This window comes from Leguminivora glycinivorella, chromosome 4 (assembly GCF_023078275.1).
Source record: "Leguminivora glycinivorella isolate SPB_JAAS2020 chromosome 4, LegGlyc_1.1, whole genome shotgun sequence".
NCBI lineage: Eukaryota > Metazoa > Arthropoda > Insecta > Lepidoptera > Tortricidae > Leguminivora > Leguminivora glycinivorella.
The window spans coordinates 7,779,046-7,801,665 of NC_062974.1; the positions used below are offsets into that span (position 1 = coordinate 7,779,046).

Consider the following 22,620-nt stretch of genomic DNA (forward strand, 5'->3'; position numbering starts at 1 on the left):
ATAGCCGAAAATGCGGTTTTTCGCGATTTCTGACAAAACCGTTGTAGATACAGAAAAAGCTTGTAGGAAAAAAGTAATCCTTGATAAATTTACTACAAATCGTTCATTGAAACTTTGGTTCTAGCACTTATAGGTTTCGCGTGATCCATCACGAAAGTTGGTCCTTTACTGCAATTTTCTTTAGTGAATGTTAAGTTTTCTCCCAAATTGCTTACGAAATCTGTTTGATATTACTAAAATAATATAAACTGAAAATGAATTTCAGGGGGAAAAATCACTACCATGGGTGGGACTTGAACTCACGGCTTCTGGATTGATACTCCAGGGCTCTACCAACAGCTACCAAAAGCTCATCCCCAGTCATAGATACACTATATAGATCAATGGTACTCCTAGCGACTACTACCGTGAAAATATTACGTCTTAAATAGTTACTGGAATTCCAAGACATATTGGAAATTCCACCCATGGTAGTGATTTTTCCCCCTTAATTTTATTTTAGTCATGAGTTACAATATTTTAGTTATATCAAACAAATTTCGACGATTTCGTATGCATTTTGGGCGAAAACTTAACATTCACTAAAGAAGATTGCAGCAAAGGACCAACTTTCGTGACGGATCACGCGTAAACTATAAGTGCTAGAACCAAAGTGTTAATGAATGATTTGTAGTAAATTTATTAAGAATTACTTCGTTACTACGCGCTTTTTCTGTATCTTCAACAGTTTTGTCAGAAATCGAGAAAAACCGCATTTTCGGCACTTTAAGGGAGGGTAGAGGGGTGACGCAGAGGAGGGAGGAGTGGGGAGGGTTGATGAAAAATAACTTCGGTCTATAACGTACATATTTCAATTTAAAAAAACCTTCCATTAATTATGCCGTAATTTTAGCTAATTTCCCCCTGCTATAAGGAATGAGTGTTAAGTTTAAGATTTATTGAACAAATAAAAATGTAATAAGTTTTAAATTTATTTAATTTGCTGTTACGATTAACTGTTGTATCAAGCACTTTGTATCAGAAAGTATTACTATGTGAATATAAACTTGAGTACCTACTTAAGTATTTAAAAAGCTGTTTCTTCAAAAATAATTAACGTTATAAAAGATATAATAATATTATGTTGATAAAATAAGTTACAGGCTGGCCGGAATATTCATTTAAAGCGACAACGGAAACTGGCGACCATAGGGGCGAGCAGATGGTCCCATGTCCCATCGCTGTGTCTCGCTGCAACCTATAGTTTTCGGTGCCGTTGCTGCCGGTCGATCATGTCGTGGGCCATGATGTCACTAAGAGGCACCCAATCTGCTGGCGGCTCCTTCAGAATAATGAACTGGCTATAAAGGAGCACAGTTACTGATAAAGATCAAAACTTAATAGCTCAAGTACCTAGAGAAGAGAACCAAACATCTAACGCCTCTGCTGAAAGACAATGAAGAGTAATTATATTATGTCCACTTACCTCAAGCCAGGGATGTCAGTGAGCGGCGCCCCATCTTCGCCTAGCCAGGACATGACAGGCGGGGGCGAGCCGTGTGCTGCGCAGGCGACCCGGGCGCCCGTGCTGTTGGAGAACGCCAGGCGAGCTGGCGGCTCCATCAGGAACATTATCTGGCTATATACGGGCGCGGCTGAAACAAAGAAAAATCTGAGGTTAGATGTGATAGTAGTTATTTATATAAATCGCTGGATAGTAAAACGGTCTTTTATGATTGCTTTTTACAGAGTCACGGAAGGCCAGTGTGGTGGTGAACACAGCGAGTGCTACCTGGTTGAAACGACGGAAATAAGGTAAAATTGGAATTGATACAATGGTTATAATTAATTACTACATCTACTAAGTACATTTTACCAACAAATCCAGATACAAAGAATTCTCATAGGAAATGAACTAATGACATTTATTTAAATTTGTCACCCGCAAACATGAGACAGAAACTCAAAATAGTTAGTTTGTAACTTCATCGCTTTTTAAAAGAGCTTATGTGGTAAAAATGTTTTTACCTACTTTGTACAGACATCCTTAGCTTGTAAATGTAATACTAGTACGTGAAAACTTAAGTATTAACGTCGTCTAAGTTTGTAACTTAAATTCGCTAAATGTAACTGCTACTGTAATAGAAGGGATCTTTAAGCTGAAACTAACTTTTACCTTTGAACAATAGTCTTCTGTTTAATTCTGTGCGGGCAATATAAACTTAAGACTCATTTGTAAAGGATATAGGTTGAATTGTCAAAACTGCGGGTTTCATTTGTTTAGGTTTCAATTACTAGTTTAATAACTCTTCATAACTTCGAATTTGCCCCCACGTATGTCGGTGAGAGTAGGTATGAGCCAGCCGGCTTAGCCGAAGTGACAATCGTTAAGGCTAAATGGCTACCGAAACAGATTCTGGTCTGTCGCGCCACTAAAGAAGAGCGATAGGAGAGAAAGCTAATATGTAGCGTAAGCGGTTGTGACGTTGACTAGGTACCCTAGCCTAAGATCAAAAGCGGCTCAAAGCGGATTCCACACGGGAGGGATGAGTGCGGTGGAAATAGACTGCGAGCGTGCCAGGAAGTAGGGTGTACTTTATTACCTTTTTTTAATAACGGTAGCAAATAAGCATATCTGTAGCTCGCTCGCTTATATTGTTACTAGTATGCATCACTCTTGAGTCGATCTAGATTTGATATTATGCTTATTGTCATGGCTACATACACGTTAATGTTTATGTAACAAGTATCTCGAAATTGCATTCATCACTTTAAGTCTTGGCTTGAGTTTGATAACGACAAACTTGCAGGAATTTCAATTACCAAAGAATTTTCAGCCAAATTGCAATAAAAATTTAAAAGCAAACAGCTGTCACAGATAACGAGCTGTGTGAAATCGCAGCCATCACTCGACCAAGCCGGTGACGACAAACCGTCGGATCGCAGGAATTTCAATAAAGCAGGCTGTAGGCTAATTACGACGACAGTGCGGAGTCGGTTAGACATATCAGCCTGTTGCCGTGTCAAAAACGAACGGTTTTCTTTAAGATTTAAGGTAACTCACATTCACGGCTTTTAGTGGGTTTATGGTTATTAACATTTAATCCCGAAACTTCCTGGGCGGGTTTTTTTCGTAGGCTTTTTTGCCTCGTACCTACGTACAGGCTTTCACGTATTATCGACTAAGAACGTAAGCCGTAGCTCATACGGACAGTGAATGTTTGAATGTTTTAAATTATTATTGCATAGCTTTCGGAGTCACATCGTACCTTTTTCTATTGTTTTAAGAAGAAACAACGGGGCAAATCCCGACTGGGGGGCAAATGTAACTGGTCCATTTTTTCCATGTTTTAGGCCGTTTTCACATTATCCGATCCGATATCGGATGTCGGAAGGATTTCAATAGAAAAAATCCAAGATGGCGCCTGTAATGTATGGGATATCGGTCCGAAATCCGATATCGGATCGGATAATGTGAAAACGCACTTACAATGTTTTTTGCAGTGTTAAATAGAGTGTCCACCGGTTTATATATGGTAGGCGTGTTCAGTGGATACATATAGAACTCAACATCATAGTGTAATAATGGAAAAAAATAATCAGTTACAAATGCCCCCCAGTCGAGATTTGCCCCGCTGTACCTTATCACCAGAGATCGGATTTTTGTGCGTCATCTCATACTAAAAGTCATTAAAATGACGTAAGTCACTAAGAATGTCGCAAATCCGTCCGATCTCTGCTTATCACATGCGCTTTTTGCCATCCTTTCACTACTACGATAAAAGTCTACGAATCTTTCGCTTTTGTTATTTAATATCAATTCTTTTAATAATTGTAGTTTAATTGGTTTGCATATTTTGTGATTTCAAAACTGATAAAGAGTGCTTTTCGCAAAATATACCTCATGAACCATTGGCGAAAACCGTAAGATTGTTTCACAACCAATCAGCCTGAACTCCCGAACCCAACGACGCAGACGCGGAACGTGTGTAATTTGTTTTGCATAATGAAAGGTGCTCTAATTGACTCCGTGAAGTCGAATTGTTCTGTTCCGTCGGCAAATATGCTTTGTGGGTAACGAAAATGGAAAATAAACATTTAAAGCATGTTTTACTTTGCTAATTTCGCTGAATTGTGAATGTCACGCTCGTGCGGCTTCTTCAATGAACTTTGTGACTTTGAAAGGGCTATTAAAACATATAAAACTTTGAACAACTTAAAGGTTTGCTTTAGGAGCAACATAATTGGTACCTGCCAGGTTCTCTACGTTTTACATGTCTGTTACTAAGGCTGAAATAATTTGTGTGTATCTAATACAAAAAAAAATACAGATTTTTTGTACTCATTAAGTCAATAACGAGGAGTTAAATAAGAACGTACCTAGATTTGATGATGATTTCTTTGAGTTATTCAAATAAAAATATGGTATAATCAGAATATTCCAAAAGTGTCAAAAAGAAAAGAAAATAATCAAAACAGTATAAGTATTGAGCGGGTGAAAGTAATTGACTAGTTTTAGTTTCTAAAGTTCTACTGAGTTAATATATTTTATTTCTTAACACAAGTTTTTTCCTGAAAATAAAGAGACCCAAAATGTTTCCTTATTTCCCTATATAACCAAACTTTATGCTCTCAACTCCTTAACCAAATGGCACGTGCGTAAACTTGCTTACGGCGTTAACTTAATGAAACGGTATTACACGCAGCGCGCGATGGGCATTTAAATTCGGGCGTCGCCTCCTGGACTATAAAACAGCATTTTGCTGCGTTAGGCGCGTAAAACAGACGAATATAGCGCTCAGGCTATATGTACGCTGCTTCTGTAATCCGGGATAGTGAAAACTGGTTAAGTTTTTGGGAGTTATTTTAATTCTCAGTTTAGTCGACTTACTTTTAGCACATGCTAGTAAACAAATAGTACTAAATGGTTGGCAACTGTGGGATTTAAGAGGATTTTTCTTCTGCAGACATTCTGACTATGGAATGAATTGTAGCGATTTACTTCTAGTGGTAAACGTTTCTCTTGATACCTCAAAAACGTATGAAAGAGTTAAATTTTATCCACATGTGTGCATATTATTTTCGTTGTTCGCCACATTATTAGCACGAACGGGTTAACGCTAACTTTGCCCCCTTGTAAAACAAAAGATCTTGCAGAAGTTTATGTTTGTTACTCCTTTTATTTTAACCAAATAAGAGCCTCGGCCTTCGGTTGTTCTTATATAAGTCGGTAGCAGTGTACACCTCAATTGATATCCCCAGTTGGCAGGTGCTCGATATAACAACATGATACGACTTCTTTATCTCTTCATCCGATGATACTTTACCGATAAACGTTTCATTGCGGCATTTAGAGTTAATGCCTTCTACATTAACTGAAGATAGCATATTGTATTTCATTACGGGAATATAATGTCACGGGTGTTTCTTGAGAGGTCTTCGTTCTGTTTTTTTATTTTTGTGTCGTATTGATAGGTACAGTCAGCAATCCTATTGGCTTAGCTTGTGAGACAATTCTATATAAGGAGTATACTTTTCTCTGCAGCTTACTGTACATATTATCTACTTTTAGAACAGAAATGAAGCGAGGTAAGTTGATAATCATCAGTTTCATCACAATGTATGTAATTCTGTTGCTAAGGATAATAATTGAGGCCAGGGTGGCTAGCCGAATGGCACAATCGCTCACGAAACGCTCACGAAACGAAGCGCTAGTAGATATCTATCTCTATCGCGCTTGCGTATTGGCGCGACAGAGCCAGCGGCGTATCGCTTTCGTTTGGCGTCGGAGAAATGCCATTCGGCTACGGGGCCTGGAAGGAGATATGCTTCACTGGTTGTCACACGCCGTATACAGTCAGGTACTGTAGGCCGTGTAGTATACAGTAGGCCGTAGGTATAGGTACAGATGTAGTGCGAAAAGAATTGCCTTCGTATTGTTACGGAAACGTACGAACGTGTCATGCTATTTCAGTCAGTCTCAGTACAAGATGTACTGACATTGACTGAACTAGCATGACAAATACGAACGTTTCCGAAGGAAATCCTTTTCATACTACACATACACACATAATATATTAGCAGCAATTGTTAGGGATTTAATATGTGCAAACTTTAGTAGAAAGTAATTTCTATACACATACACCTCTCTTTCTAGCTTCCTCATATTATTTGAAGTTGCTTAGCAATTTACTCAAGTATTTTATAGTCGTGAACTATCAAACTACGTCGTCTCATAAGCCGGTGGGTTCTGCATAACTTAGTAAACGTAAGTTTCTCAATTTCAGGGTTGACACAAACCACTTGGGATTGTTATATTGAGAATGGCACGTGTTGCAACGCAATTCATATTATATAAGTGTGCACAAAGTAACTCGCTACATTCGGTTGATGTCACCGGGATAAATCCGGTATATTTACCAGGATTTACAAGAGGATAGCAACAAAGGAAGCCTAGTAACGTCAGTCATGCATGTAACTATTAATCTCTCTCTCTCTGAGACTCAATGGGATGTAAAATGCAAGCTTCAAAAGCATATGAATAGGTTCAAAATAGACAAGTTTCACACTATTTATCACAGAAACGTAGTTTTGTGAATATACTAAGTATGGAGTTTTAGAGTTAAATTTGTAATTAAAAAAAAAGTATTATTTGCTGAACACGTGACTGGTCACAGCCTTTTGAGGTGTGAGGAAAATGTGAGCGTCTTACTCCTCTCAAGTTTCTTAACAAATACATACCTGATGCTAATTGAATTTGTAGGTAAATTAGATTTAAACTGTAATGTATTAAAATTGTATTTAAATACAAAATATAATTAACTCAATAACAGTAAGAGTTAAGACACTAGTTTATTAAACACAATAATTGTAATTGACTTAAAGAACCTTCCCTTAAAGTTAATGGAAATCGATAAAAACAGGCTGTATAAGAAATTATGTGCTGTATGAAATGTAATGTACCTTAATGTACCTTAGTATCAAATAGGTATTCATTAATTATAACTATCTTGTTTCTTACTTCGAGTTACTTAATACCACTTAGGATATCCATGTACTAGGTATCTCGATCACATGTGCATGTGTATTGTGTATCATAATTTAAATTACTGTGTAAAAACTATCCATCCAGTCTCTATTTGTGAGTTCCTATAATTGGCTCTGTATTGCTATTCTAAATGTATATTGTATCATTCATAGCTGTTGGAATTCCTTGTATAAATAAATAAATAAATAAAAATAAATAAATTAAAATACGCTTACAGAGAAATGACTTAACAATCACTTTTACCTGGCCCCGTAGCCGACTGGCATTTCTGCGACGCGAAACGAAAACGAAAGGCCGCGAAAGGTAGTCTGGCTCTGTCGCGCCAATACGCAAGAGCGAAAGAAATAGATATATCTACGAGCGTTTCGTTTCGTGAGCGTTTGTGCATTCGGCTACGCACACTGAATAACACACAGATGTCATATATACCATAGATCAAGCAAACGTATCTACTTAGCGTGTCAAATGAACTCAGTGAAATCCACTGAGTTGTCCGTCTTTAATCGCAGCTTGCAGCTTTCGGGCGTCAATTTTTGTAAGTTGAAGTCAATCAAAACATAAAAAATGCCTCGTTACGTGATATTCAATTGCAACAACACAACAATTTATTATGAACAATCAAGAGCCTGAGACATAATAATATTTAAAATTACAGGCAAGAAACAACTTCAGTACAAAATTTGACACGCTCGGCCCCTATACAAATAGATGAACTTGTTTCTTCTATCTAAATAAAGTTCTGTGGAATAACATCAGTCGGTGTAGACCTGTCTTATAACCCTGGGGCCGCCGGGCAACTTCAAACACTATCCGGCCTGTTAACCCTTCGCCCGTAAACACGCGCGTTACTGAACCCTTCCGGGATAGGGCTGCAAGTTATAGGAGTGATTTACCATAATTCATATAAACGTATCGTCACATAAACACAAATAGCTAAGTGATTTGTGTGAGGAGGAACCTTCTGAAGTTATACAATTATCACGCGGTCACTTAAGATGACCCACATCTAGCGTCGCGCGAGCGTAGCGTCGGGCCAACTGTATGGAAAAAGACGCCGCGTTTTTGCCGTACAGTTGGCCCGACGCTACGCTCGCGAGTCGCTAGATGTTGGGGGGGGGGCTGAGTGGTATAATTAATTACGGTCATTGTAAGAATGCTGCCCACGTGCCCCTTGCCAGGAGACCAAGGTTTAATTTTAGGCTGTTGTTTCTAAATAGGCATATTTTTTAAATGACAATAATATGTCATTATAATTTATGTAACGTAAATTATTAGACGAAGATGACTGTAGTAAATTTATCATCTGTCATCTAATTGGTTTCCTTGATCTGTTTTGATGTGCAACGTTGAAGGTTCCAAATTCAATATTAAAACATACATACATACAATCACGCCTGTATCCGATAAAGGGGTAGGCAGAGCACATGAAACTACTAAAGCTTCAGGGCCACTCTTGGCAAATAAGGGGTTAAAAGAAAACGAAACTGTGGCATTGAAGTGACAGGTTGCCAGCCTCTCGCCTACACCACAATTTAACCCATATCCCATAGTCGCCTTCTACGACACCCACGGGAAGAAAGGGGGTGGTGAAATTCTTAACCCGTCACCACACAGGATTAAAACACACGTTAAATTACATATCTCTCAGTGACAGGCGACCTGTCTGCTCGTTTGCCTCCTATCCCATAAAAAAAAAGTGAAAACATACCACTGATATACCCTTCACTATTCGTTAGTAAACATACCGAGAATACCTTTGAATACCACTCACGGTCATTACGTATTAAGGATCATATTATTAATATGCAACTCCTTTAACTTGGCCCGCCCGAATAATGCCTTTGATGTGCCAATATGTATGCGCGACATGCTCACGAGAGACGTAAATTGAAATTTACCAAGGTTCACCTTTCCCCGGCGGTCACCTTCGAGGAAATTTCCGAACTGGATCACTCACACCGCTGCTTAACAAGAGCAGCTTTACTTTAATCCCCTCTCCACCCAGTAATGGATGTGTGGTTAGGATCAATATAGCCTAGTATGAAAGGCTCTGTTGTCTACAACGGTAACATCTCGGTTCCTTTTGAAATGCGTAGAGGAGTTAGACAGGGTTGCGTGTTGGCGCCTACTTTATTTGGGATATTTTTCTCCGTACTTCTGAAAGTTGCCTTCGGAGATACTACTCAAGGCATACACCTACACACCAGGGCGGATGGTAAACTGTTCAACATTTCACTCTTAAAATCCAAGAGGTACCGCGAGGAATTGTATGTTGACAGTTTACTATTTGCCGATGACGCTGCCTTTGTCGCTACGTCTCCGGAGGAGCTTCAGAGTATGGTAGACAAATTCAATGCGGCGTGCAGTCTCTTTTCTATGTCCATTAACGTCAAAAAGACAGTCATAATGGCTCAAGGCACAAATCGTGACCCAACCATACAGTTGGATGATCTGCCTCTGGAGGTTGTTGAAAGTTTCTGCTACCTGGGTTCAACCGTGACCAATAATCTGTCACTGGATGCAGAGATTAACATCCGTATTGGTAAGGCATCCACGATGTTTGGGAGGCTCAGTACAAGAGTATGGGACAATAAACATCTTACAGTAAACACGAAGGTGATTGTTTATCAAACATGTATTTTGTCCATACTCTTGTACGGTTCTGAAACTTGGACGTCGTATGCTAAACAGGAGAGAAAATTAAACAACTTCCATATGCGCTGTCTTCGACGCATTTTAAACATCTCATGGAAAGATCGAGTCACAAACGAGAGGGTACTTAGCATCGCACGTTTACCTAGCATCGCAGCAGTCTTAAAACAGAGACGTCTGCGGTGGTTGGGACACGTGCATAGGATGGAGCCCTCTCGTTTGCCACGTAAGACTCTCCTGAGTGAAATAGCGCACGGGAAACGACCGGTTGGGAGACCAATGCTTCGTTTCAAGGATAGTGCGAAACGAGACATGTTATCCTTCCGGATCGATCCCAGCGCTTGGGAAAAGGAGGCAGAAGACCGCGACCACTGGAGGAAAACCCTGGGCCACGGAGTTGCTGCCCACGATGAAGCATGGTTCAACCTCCTTCACTCTAGGCGAACACTGAGACACCAACGCGCTGATTTACCACCTTCGTCATCTGGCATGATATTCTCCTGCCAGTTGTGCGGCCGCGGCTGCCGCTCTCGCATCGGACTTACCAGTCATTTGCGTAAATGCCGCAATCTTACGGACGCTGCTTAATACATCATATAATTGATGTCAAAGGCCCATGATGATGATGATGAGCCTAGTGGGTGTTTGGCGGATGAAAGGATTTATTGGAAATTGTTATGGGTTGTACAATAGGTGTGTTAATATTCAAAGGGTTGCGTTGCAAATGTTTAGTGGTACTGTTTATATGAATTACAACTTGGAGTGCTGCCGTTTTTCAGCAGAATACTCTGTTTTCTGTTCAACGCAGGAAAATACGCAATTATGCGAAAAAATCTACCGTTATCAAGAAAAATTTCGGTGTCTTGCTGTTATTATACCGGTCGACGGTTGTGACTTGTGGTCTGACCACCATATACAAGCGTTTTGTAGCTTTAGAATGCGATTTATTTAATTAAATTAAAGACCACTTACATATATTTCTCATAAATAACTTAATTTTATTTAGTTTAAACTTGCACTTTTACAAATACTGGAAAATATTTGCGGTAAAGCCTATAGGCTAAACCCCTTAGTCATAAACGTGCAATAAAGTTATCAAGCCAATAAAGTTAGTTTGTCCCTTTCTATTACAGCAATACGTCCGAAAGGGATAAACGATTTTTTATCGGATTGATAACTTTAGTGAACGTTTATGAATAAGGGGGGGTAAGGGGTAACTCTGTAAACTATGCAATTGCACCACAATATATTTACTAACACTATTTTTCTGCAAAAAAAGAAAAAATCTTCTTTGTTTTAGCAAAGACTAGGTACTTAATGTAATGAAATTCATAGCCGCAGATCAAAAGCTTGTTCGGCTTCGTGAGCAAATAGGATTGGAGAATACCCTTGTTCTTGGGTAATACAATTTAGACCTTGATTGTGGGTTTCAAATTCCATTTTATTCCTATTAAAAAACCCCTTTATCATTAGTATACATTTGATATATGTTTTCAACCTGAATGAATTCGGTTATTTGATGAAGATTTGATATAGCTACATTCTTTATTATGGTATAACACTTACTCCTTTTTCTATTTACAAGTCTTGCACAACCCCTCTATAGTATAACATGGGACACGGTAATCGCTTGCCATCATGCGATTTATTTTCTCGTTTGTCTCTAAGTACAATGATACTTAAACAATATTTGCTCAGACCATATTATAGGAATAATAGTACATTACGATACAGGTGCGAGAAAAAGGAAGGTAGAAACGAGTGGCGATAAATTAAAACAAGACCGAAGTGACCGAAGGGAGTGTTTTAAATCGACACGAGCCATCTGTACTGAAAAACGTACGATACACGTGCGAAAAGTAATTTCGTAACTCGTGTCGATTTAAATTCCCTTCGGTCGTGTTTTAATTTATCGCCACTCGTTTTGAACTTCCCTTTTTACGATCTTGTATCGTAATGTACTATTATGTCTATTATCTATGTACTTATATTTAAAGTTGAATTTTAAAATTGCTAGTGGATTGTGGCTTCGTAGTCTACAATATCCTGGATCAACGGCTTAATAAACCTTTTCCCCTCACTAGCTCGGAAACACGTGTTTTGTCCTTTAATACCAGCGGGTAAAAACGCATTTATCAAAGTCAAATTACTTTATCCACTAGTGGGTAAAGTAATTTGACCTTGAATAAGGTCAAATTAACTACTTTAAAATTGATAAAAGTAGGTGAATCTAGTAATAAAGATGATTTACCACCTGTGGAACTACTGGAAGCAGTGATAAACGCATTTTTTGCGTTGTAGTTTCCGCTATAGTGAGGGGAAAAGTTTTGTGTTACACTCGGGTGCAAATGTATTTTACTTCTCGTGTGTTAAAAAACTCGCAAGTTCAGGATTCTATTCTCGAACCACTCGCTTCGCTCGTGGTTCAACTATAGAATCCTTTCACTTGCTCGTTTTTCAATTCCACACTCGGCGTTAAAATACAACTTTGCCCCCTTGTATAACAAATAACTATTAAAATACCTCCTAGAAACGCTAAGACAACTAGACGCTTAAAATAATCTCCAGTGTTTCGCTGAGAATTTATTAGCATACCTAGTTATAGAGACAGTCCGCGGTGTCAGAATTTAGTACTTTTACAAATAGGAAAAAGTAGAAAACTGGCCAAGAGCGTGTCGGGTCACGCTCGGTGTAGGGTTCCGTAGTTTCACGTATGTTTTTCAAAAAGTGTTCAACTCTATTAAGACTTCCTGGGAAAATTATTTTGAACTTCAAGTTTCTATAAACTTCAAGTCCTTATAAAGTTTTATAAAGTTCAAGTCTTTATAAAGTTCTACTTTAGTGATTTCTCACACACGCACTCATTTCGATAAGTATGGCGATCACGTGGCGACCGAGAAACTGTTTAAAATCGAAGTGAGTCGAGAAGACCCTTTTCACACGTGTATTGTGTACAATTTTAGAGTAGATACATACCTAAGGTATTTTTGAAATTTTCATATAGACACATAAATTGCTCATTATTGCATTAGTTTGGAAATGTATCAGCAATCTCCTATGAATACTCTGTGTCTGTAACTGAAACCTCTTAGCTGGCGGTACAAGAAATTCACATTATTAAATTAAAAATAAAATTACTACGGTCGTTTTTGCCAAAAAATCCTAAATACTTACTCGTATTTTATACTTATAAAATAATAGACGTTTTAAGGCGCCCCAATCTGGGATAAACTGTTTATCATAACAGCTCGTTCGAGGCGTCACTTTAAGTGACAGCGGCTGAAAGCTCTTGCCCTTAATGACTTTAAAGACAAAAATGGCAACTTTTATAACAATTATCTGTAGTACTACGATAGTTTTTTTTTTTTAAATTAAGTTATACTTGTGGAGCGAAGATAATAAAAAAAATAAGTATTTTCTCAAAAGTAATCGAGTTTAAATTCTGCAACATATTTATGACTGCAGATAGATTTAATTTATATTGCTACTGACAGCTATAAATACATTAACATCACTGACTCTGAAAGCTCCAAAAGTGATCTATGTGGAACAGAGCCGTTTGAGGGCGCCGTTCCTTTTCTCCATGCAATGCATGTTTTTTTCCGTGACAAGGTCATGCAGGTAATTAAAGACTCACGGAAGCCACCCTGTTTAGTTATCTTCCTTGTTTGCCATCTTCGAGCTTCGAAATAACGATACATTTGCTTTATTTTATTTATAATGTGTAAAATTAAGTTATAATTTTCTATCAACATGTAGGTATTAAAAGTACTTGTATAAAAACCGGCCAAGAGCGTGTCGGGCCACGCTCAGTGTAGGGTTCCGTAGTTTTCCGTATTTTTTTCAAAAACTACTGAACCTATCAAGTTCAAAACAATTTTCCTAGAAAGTTTTTATAAAGTTCTACTTTTGTGATTTTTTTCATATTTTTTAAACATATGGTTCAAAAGTTAGAGGGGGGGGGGACGCACTTTTTTTTCCTTTAGGAGCGATTATTTCTGAAAATATTAATATTATCAAAAAACGATCTTAGTAAACCCTTATTCATTTTTAAATACCTATCCAACAATATATCACACATTGGGGTTCGAATGAAAAAAAAAATCAGCCCCCACTTTACATGTAGGGGGGGCACCCTAATAAAACATTTTTTTCCATTTTTTATTTTTGCACTTTGTTGGCGTGATTGATATACATATTGGTACCAAATTTCAGCTTTCTAGTGCTAACGGTTACTGAGATTATCCGCGGACGGACGGACGGACGGACGGACAGACAGACATGGCGAAACTATAAGGGTTCCTAGTTGACTACGGAACCCTAAAAACATGTTCAGGTACGCTTGCGTTAATACTGTTAATAGCCTCGTCTCATTTTATGAAATTAATATTATCACGGTTGGTTGCTTTTGCTTAACACAGGAAATTAAATAATTTAAGACACACGTGTAACATTTAATGCGTAAATGATAAATTTTATTTCATAAATAACATAATTAATAATTTTATTACTCTTATTTATAGAAGTTGTGCCGCCATTAAGTATTAGATTCAACAACAACTGGATGGCTGATACGCATTAATATGTTATCCCACATGCATTTTGCAATAAGATGTCAATTCAAAAATTTGACGATTAAAGTCTGATCATCATCATTATTTTTGCCTCCAGTCAGCCATTGTATGGAGTTATTGACCTTTCTTCGTGAACCATTGCCATTTTCATTAATAATAATGCTGACTCTGAGCTAGTAGTTACAAATTTACTAACGAGAAGTGCCTGACGATCTTTCGAACGAGCCAACAGACACCAGGCGCTACTTTCAACTTAGGTATTTAAATACATAAATATTTAACTAGATAGGTATATAGTGAAGTACCTAAGAGCTACAAATAAAACCGTGAGCTAGGGAAATCTATCGTTATCATCGGCTCGGACTCAGAGGCTACTAGTAAGTCACTACAAGTACGCTCGTTTCAACAATGTGTCTGCGGATTTTTGTTTCGACAACGATATTGTCATCTAAAGTACTCTACACGCCATGCACCTTTTGCCAAAATGGACACTTTACCCCCTACCGATAATGAAAATGCTTATATTCCACAATAATTCAGCTTAGTAGCCATTTACACCGTTTACGAGTGCATGCGGCGTCGCGTCATTAAAAATAATGCTTCCTCTATCCCCCCAGTCCCCACTCATCTGGGTGCCTATACAACGTCATAATCACTTAGGCTTTGTAAGCGTATCATATCTAGCTCTCTTGGCTCTTTTGTAGTTGTGCGAAAGAGCCAGACTGCGTTTCGATAGCCACGTAGCGTCAAGGATTGTAACTTCGGCTAGGTCGGCTGAGGGGCATACGCGTAATTGGGTAGCAACGTGTGAGAGGACAAAGCAGACAAATCTCTCAAACTTGAATCTTTATAAAACTAACCTTGGAAAGAAGACTTTACGGCAATGAAATAAAATAGAATGTAGAACGATGTAATTGACTAAGATACGACAGTGAGAAAGTTGGACGTAGCAAAGTGGTGAGAGCTGAAAATGGTTGAAAGACGCAATTCTAACAATGGCCGGCCATTGAAATCCTTAGTAATGTGGGGTTATAAGTAGTTTGCATCGGTTTCATAGTAATTGAATGGGTTCGTGTATTGAAAGTACAAAAAAGGCATCTATTTTATTGCGATGGGTGTCTCTACTTTTGTAAATGAATTATAAGTAGGGTATTAAATTTTATTTTAGTGATAAAATTTACATGATATCTGTGTATGCTGGGAAACCCTAGGACGATGATGACACATGATAATTTTTCCATGTACTAAACAATACTTTAACTGAAAATATCTAAGTATATAAAATAAGTTTTAATCTTGTAGCTTAGTCGGGCCATATTACTTCACTGAGCAATTAATCAAATTTCACTTAATAGTTTCAAAGTGTGCTCAAACTAGCCGGGCGAAATCACCCATGTCCGTAGTGAGAACAATTGTAGCAAAACACAAGAATGAACAGAAGGTCGACTTTTGTCAAGGCACTAATAAAGTATATACTAAGCCGCACTTTGTGTAGGATCTGTTTATCAAAGTTCACCTTTCACCTTTACGTATAGATAGAGTTGACTGCAGTTACAAAGCATTAGAGGTACAAGTAATAGTTAGCTAAAGCAATATCAAGTTTTGTAAGTGAAAACCTCGTGGCGCCTTTAGTAACAAATTTTGAATTCGCCTCTTATTGTTAACAATCACCTTTATTTACTACCTACTCTAAAATAACGTTAGTTTTAATTGATTCGATTTTTTTTTGTTAGATGTAGGTACATATTCTGTGCAACAAAGACTACTTTTTTTGTGTAAATCATAAAACTTCTCAAAAGTTTTATAGAATGCACAATCTGTCGTACTTTGTGTCTTGTGACAAGAATGAGGGTAGTTATGAAATTACGTTTAATTACAGCCCCGCTTGCTAGAGGGCACTTCCGGCGTCTGCCGGAAACTGTGCACACTACCTACTGCTATAGGGTATGTGGTTGCGAGCAAATAATTTCTGTTTGAGATTTCAGTATGTTTTAAATATTTATTAGAGATGCTCCGAAGAGTGGTTATTGAATATTGGGAATAATATTTGTACATTTTGAGACACAATTCTTATGAAAAAATTTTAGCAAACGAAAATTATTCTGAAACAAGACACTGCCCTTACTAAGTTTAAGTTTTGCTGCTCAAACTAGTGGTTGTATAATAGGCTAGTTTCCTATAATTAAAATAAAATATTTTTATTTAAAAAAAAAGACATAAAGTTAATGAATTGACCGTGACGTCACTCCTCAGTATTTCATAGTAATTCCATATTAGCAAATCGTTTTGACAGTTCTTCAAAAGAAGCTGATTTGTATATACTCACTATTTGTGTGATCCCAAGAGAAGTAGGTTATGGCACTTTGGAGTGACGTCCTTACGTACGTACGCTATAACATAATAAAATTGTGTCATGATGAACATTCGCCATCTGATATATCGGGGTGGGCAAGTGCTCACAAATATCGGGAAACGCACTTTGGTAACAGAGGCGATTGCGATTATTTGCGATTGTCCCTTGTGAAACTCATCAACCCAATCTAAAATTCTAAATGTGAATTTGAGCTACTGTCTAATTCTGCTTGAAAGCCGTTAGTTTCAGTTCGTTAAGCGGTACATACCTTAAAGAAAGATGTTTGTATGATACCGTTAAACGCTTAAATCCAGAAGGGCCATTTTTTTCAAAGTTGTCCACCCCACTTTTTTGTAACATGGGTATTTTTTACACGATTCATACTCAGAATCGCGAGGTCTTTCGATCCTGATAAGAGAAAAAAAATGTCCCAAGATTTCCATACATTTTTCAAACCTTCCATTCCGTTACCGCCATAGAAAATTTATGAAAAAATGGTAACGGAATCGGAAAAAAACCTTGGAACACTTGTTTCTCCTATCAGGATTGAAAGAGCTCGCGATTCTGAGTGGAAAACACATAAACATTTCCAAATCCAAAAAAAAAGTGGGGTGGACAACTCTGAAAAAAAAATGGCCCAGAACTGCTCACGCTCAGCTACTCGTATATTCACATAGGCAATATTGCCTCTAGTCCGAAAAAAGTCATACTGAAACTCAAGTTTAAATGCGTACAAAAAAGTGATTTCTACAACTAATATACCCTTAATCCTACTACTACTACCTTACTACTACTATCAGTGGCTATATTTCTTTGTTGCACAGGCAGTGAACGGCGAAGTGTCACTGTCGGGCGACAATTGGCACTGCAGTGAAACAGGCCAGAGGTCTTCAACTTTTATTTAAAAAAAAAACACTTTTACCATCAAACGTTTTATAAAGTAGCCATAGTCTGTTTTTATGAGTTCTCCCCCAGCCTCCTGTATTCGTATCGCAGTACGGCGACATATTAATTACCGACTTCCGGACGCCGTTATTCACCGGTAGCTTCCGTCGGTGCACTGCGTTCATTTACACCAAAATATAGGGACAGACGAGGGATTTAACCTTATGGAAATATTTATATTATGTTTGAACAGCTTGGCAAAAGAGCGTAGAAATGGAACAATTTTTTTAACATAGCAATACTTACGCAACTGTGGGAACAAATCAAATTATTTTAACAAATATTTTGATTTGTGTTTTTTAAGTCGTCACACTACTATATATACTTTAAAAATGGAAATAAGATGTCATATATTAAAGAAAAAATTACCAATCTGGCCTTCACCACTGGTGGTGCTCGTAATTTTTTTTTTAAATATATGACATCTTATTTCGTTTTTTTTTATATAGCAATACTTACTTTTCTCAAACAGAAGTGACTTAAGGGTTGCCACATGCAAAGCGGTTTACATAGACGGTGGCGCCCCTATTATTTTCTACTATTTTTTGCCAAGCTGTACCACGTAAAATTATACTTAACCCCTTATCCATGAACGTATTTTAAAGTTATCAAGCGGATTAAGTTCATTTGTCCCTTTCTATCACACCGATACGTCGGAAAGGGACAAACGAACTTTATCAGCTAGATGACTTTAGTGAAAGTTTATGAATAAGGGGGTAAAAGGTATTGTCTATGAGTGAAAATAGGGAGTAGTGCAGGTCTGAGAAATGTTTCGCTGTCTCGTATTGGTGACCAAGTCTTGACAAAATTAAGTATATTGGGATACCGCAAAACTAGTTTTTTAAGGGACAATTTCACCCTGTAGGTGCCATAATCCATATAGTCTATGCAAAGTTGGACGTAATACAGCATTTAATTTTTTTACACAGACAGCAATAATAATCCACAAAATATTGCTAGTTATAAAAATTACAGTTTTACTAGTTACTGCGCGCAAGTGGAACTAAAATCAATTCAAGTTATGCCGAATATTAAAGTTTTGTTGAGAACGCGATCGATGTAACATTTTCCACTTTTATAATATTTCAAACTTATTCATTAACCCCTTTATTCATAAACGTACTCTAAAGTTATCAAGCCGATAAACTTCGTTTGTCGTTTTCTATCACACCAAATCGGAAAGGGACAAACAAACTTTATCGGCTTGATAAATTTAGAGTACGTTTATAAATAAGGGGGAAAATATTTAAATTGAGACAATTTGTAAAACCAAGAATGTTAGTAGTTTATAACTTCTAATATTCCTTGTACGGACAAGAAACATCGGAAAATAAATATGACGCCTAAATACAAACCATCTACATAAAAATTAAGTAAGTATAAACTTAGTCAACTAAGGAAGAGATATAGATTATGTGGGTAATATTTAATATTCTACCAACATGTGAACGCAGGCAACATTATTATGTAATAATAGTATGGCTGTTCTAATTTGGGTTGCATTTAGCCAACGGTGATTAATATGCATCTAATTTTACTTGCTAATGATGAATACAGGTAATAGAGGAACCGTGTTTGTTGTTCGAGAGTAAGCATGAAGCCTCTGGATATTGTCAAACCGGGACAATACATACTTCCATACTAATATTATAAATGGGAAAGTGTGTGTGTCTGTTTGTTTGTGCGTCTTTGACGGCAAAACGAAACGACGACTTGACGTGATTTTTGAAGTGGAGATAGTTGATGGGATGGAGAGTGATATAGGCTACTTTTCGTCTCTTTATAACCCCCCACTTACCTAAAACGGGGGGTAGAAGTATGCATAGAGCATTCCGCATTAGCCGCGGACAAAAGCTAGTATGAGATAAATCTAAATAATTAGTTTATTACGATACAAGTGCGCTACATCCGTTTAGGGGGATACAGTCATTCAATAGTACATTACATCAGAGGCCGGGAAAATGAGGATTTTCGGCCAAGTGGGCCGGATAGGGATACGAGGCCGGGAATCCGTTTTCACGCCGAGGCATATATAGTGCTTTTCTCAAACATACAATGAAATAAAAAAAATGCTCTAAAGAACAATATTTATAAAAAAAAGTTACTTTGCAGGCCTAGGCCTAAAAAATAATATGAAATCCCTTTACAGTCCTCTCGAGTTGTTGCGCCCAAAAAGCGACACTTCCCAGCCCATTTTAAGGAACGTAAAGACAATATTTCATTGCATGTTTGAGAAGAGTTTTTTTTTTAAATAGACTGTTATTTATTTCATACCATATTTCCATGCCATATTTAATACCATATTTTGTCCCGTGTCTTCTCTCTTCCCGTGGGTGTAGTAGAAGTCGACTGCGGGATTATAGGTTAACTTGTGGCGTAGGTGAGAGGCTGGCAACCTGTCACTTCAATGTCACTATCATTCGTTTTCTTCCAACCCCTTATATGCCAAGAGTGGCACGGAATCTTGAATAATTTCATGTGCTCTGCCTACCTCTTCATGGGACACGGGCGTGATTGTATGTATGTATAATTATGTATTTAAAAGCACTAAACATGCCTCACCGTGAAAGGGGCTTGCCAGTTTTGTATCCCCATCCGTCTATATTTCCCGGCGTCTCGTCTGCAGTAATGTACTATTTCCTTTCTGTCGTCCGGCCAGAAAGCGTCCAATTTCAGGCCGCTGAGCTAAACGAAGTTACCGATTCTCGGCTCCATCGAACAGAAAAATAATATACATACCTTGGTAAATAAGATTAAGCGTCAGATCACATGTGCAACGTAAAAAAAAACATAAAAAATGTAGAATAAGATGTATTGTAAACACAACCCACTATTTTAAATTCCATTATTTTAAATACCTACTCCATAAAGGAAATTAAAAGATACCTATACATATATGGAATCTGCTTTAAATCGCCACGTTTCATAACTTTAGTTTCAGTTTAATAAATACACGTACCAGAGTGCGGTATTTAATTACGAGCTTCCTTTGCGGCGCTTTTCGTTTCGCAAATTTATAAATAAAAACTTATTTTTCAATAAATAAACACAAACAAAAAAATAAAGTTTTTGGCCGAAAACTTTCAACGCTGGACATCGAGCCATTCATTGATGACCACCGCATGACATTTGACGACCGGTCTGGCCACAGATGGGTCTGGCCTAGCGCGTTGTGACGCTGCCGCGGTCCCGGGTTCGAATCCCGGTAAGGGCATTTATTTGTGTGATGAGCACAGATATTTGTTCCGAGTCATGGATGTTTTCTATATATATATTTGTTTGTTATATAAGTATGTATCTCGTTGTCTGAGTACCAACAACACAATTAAGCCATCTTTTCACTTTCCGATATCCTGTTACCATCTCAAAATATGAAATTGATTGGTTATAATAGTTATAATGCATTTTTACCATTCAATTTTATATTTCCTTCTAAGCCTTGGGTAATTTTATTGTGTCATATACTTGAAAATGTCGACCCTTGCTTTCGTCTACCGATGGCCGAGTGGTTCGAGGCATCCGTCCGGTTAACGGAGTACGCCGGTTCGATTCCAGCTTGGACCACTTGGAGGCATTGGTCATTTTTTTATATGACATTTATTTAATGTTTAATTTTATATTTATTTTTCCCTAAAATGTACAAAACTACAAAATCAATGACAATAAAACAAGGCAATAAATAAACTTCACGTATTCCTACTTACAATCCGCTGATAATGCCACGCCCAGGTGTGTAGGCAATTCCCTAAATTATGCGTCAGGCAATCAGTAGGCCTAGCACATGATGGCCGCGGGAGTATGTCGCCGCGAGATAGATGACACGTCTTTGTCTAATTGTATTAATGACATAAGGACAGGTAGTCTATCTCGCGGCGACATACTCCCGCGGCCATCATGTGCTAGGCCTGCTGGGCGTAATTGATCGCGGTGACGTCACTATCCTCGTTGCATATGCCTGTGCTTACTTATTACAGCCAAATCGAGCGCTCGTCACCCATTTAATTTTGAACTCGAGATCTACCACAATATTGTGTGAAGTAAGAGCGCTCTTGAGCTGGTTCGGATGCGTTTTTGACTTGTATACGATGAGAATACGACCCCTGGATGCTCGTAACTCGAGCTCACGGGGCATATTAACTGCTGGAATTAACCAACACGAACTGAATGGTTACTCTGAGGAGGATCCGTTTGATTCCCCGTGGTTTAAGTTTGTTTCATTTGTATTTCAGTAGGTATGTAATATTGCGTACTTATGGTATTAAAATGCAATACTATTCAATAATTGGCAATTTTCAGAACTAAATGTATTTTACTTATAGTTTCCAATAAATTTTCGTAATCAATATGATGTTTCTTTAGTATCTATAAATATGGTTTAAATTTGTTTTAGGAGGCGCTACTTAATTTTATGATCAGTCAACAAAACTAAGTTCACCACCCGTGCTTATTTGTATGCAACTTACAAATAGAAAAGGTTGCAAATAGAAAAAAAAGATTTTTTTTCAGAATTATGAAAAAAAAAAACATGAAATAAAACCGAGCACCATGGTTTTTTTTTTTTCAGATGAACAAATAATTCGACAATAACGGTTTTTCGTGAGTTTTAACGTGTTTCAATAACAATAACGTACATTTTAATTCGATTAACATTCAGTATACAAACGTTTATTGGGGAATCCCCGATGCTGCGTGCAGCGTGGAGAGGCGGTCGGGTGGTGTTGCCAACAGTAAATAGTGATAATTACCAACTACAGATTTTGTAAATTTCGTGAATTTATGAGTTTGACTTTTATAAGACCAGAAATTAAAGTTATTTGATTAAATTCGTTTAATAGTTAACATTAAGTCTAAAAACCGTATAAAAGTATTAACTGTTTTGCAAATTTTGAGATTTCGTATTTTAGAAAAAAAACATACTCCAGAAAAAAAACTGCTTTTTTTTTCCACGTTTTTTTTTTCATGTTTTTTTTTAAGCCAGAAAAAACCGTTTTTTTGCAACCCTAAACTTACCTGATAATATAAAAAACATTACATTTATTCGTACCAATATGTTAAATTTAAAGTATAAT

The 22,620-nt window shown here is 37.5% G+C and overlaps 1 protein-coding gene across 1 annotated transcript in view; it reads right to left on the minus strand.

Annotated features, from left to right (window-relative positions):
- LOC125225176 (Down syndrome cell adhesion molecule-like protein Dscam2) overlaps positions 1-10,215 on the minus strand; it is a 163,797-nt gene extending 153,582 nt beyond the window's left edge. Inside the window, exons 1-2 of the mRNA XM_048128757.1 lie at positions 10,152-10,215; positions 1,466-1,634 (exon numbers count right to left, since the gene is read on the minus strand). Of these exons, the coding sequence (XP_047984714.1) occupies positions 1,466-1,634; positions 10,152-10,215 (233 nt within the window). The remainder of the gene's footprint in view (positions 1-1,465; positions 1,635-10,151) is intronic.
- Between the last annotated feature and the right edge of the window lie 12,405 nt (positions 10,216-22,620).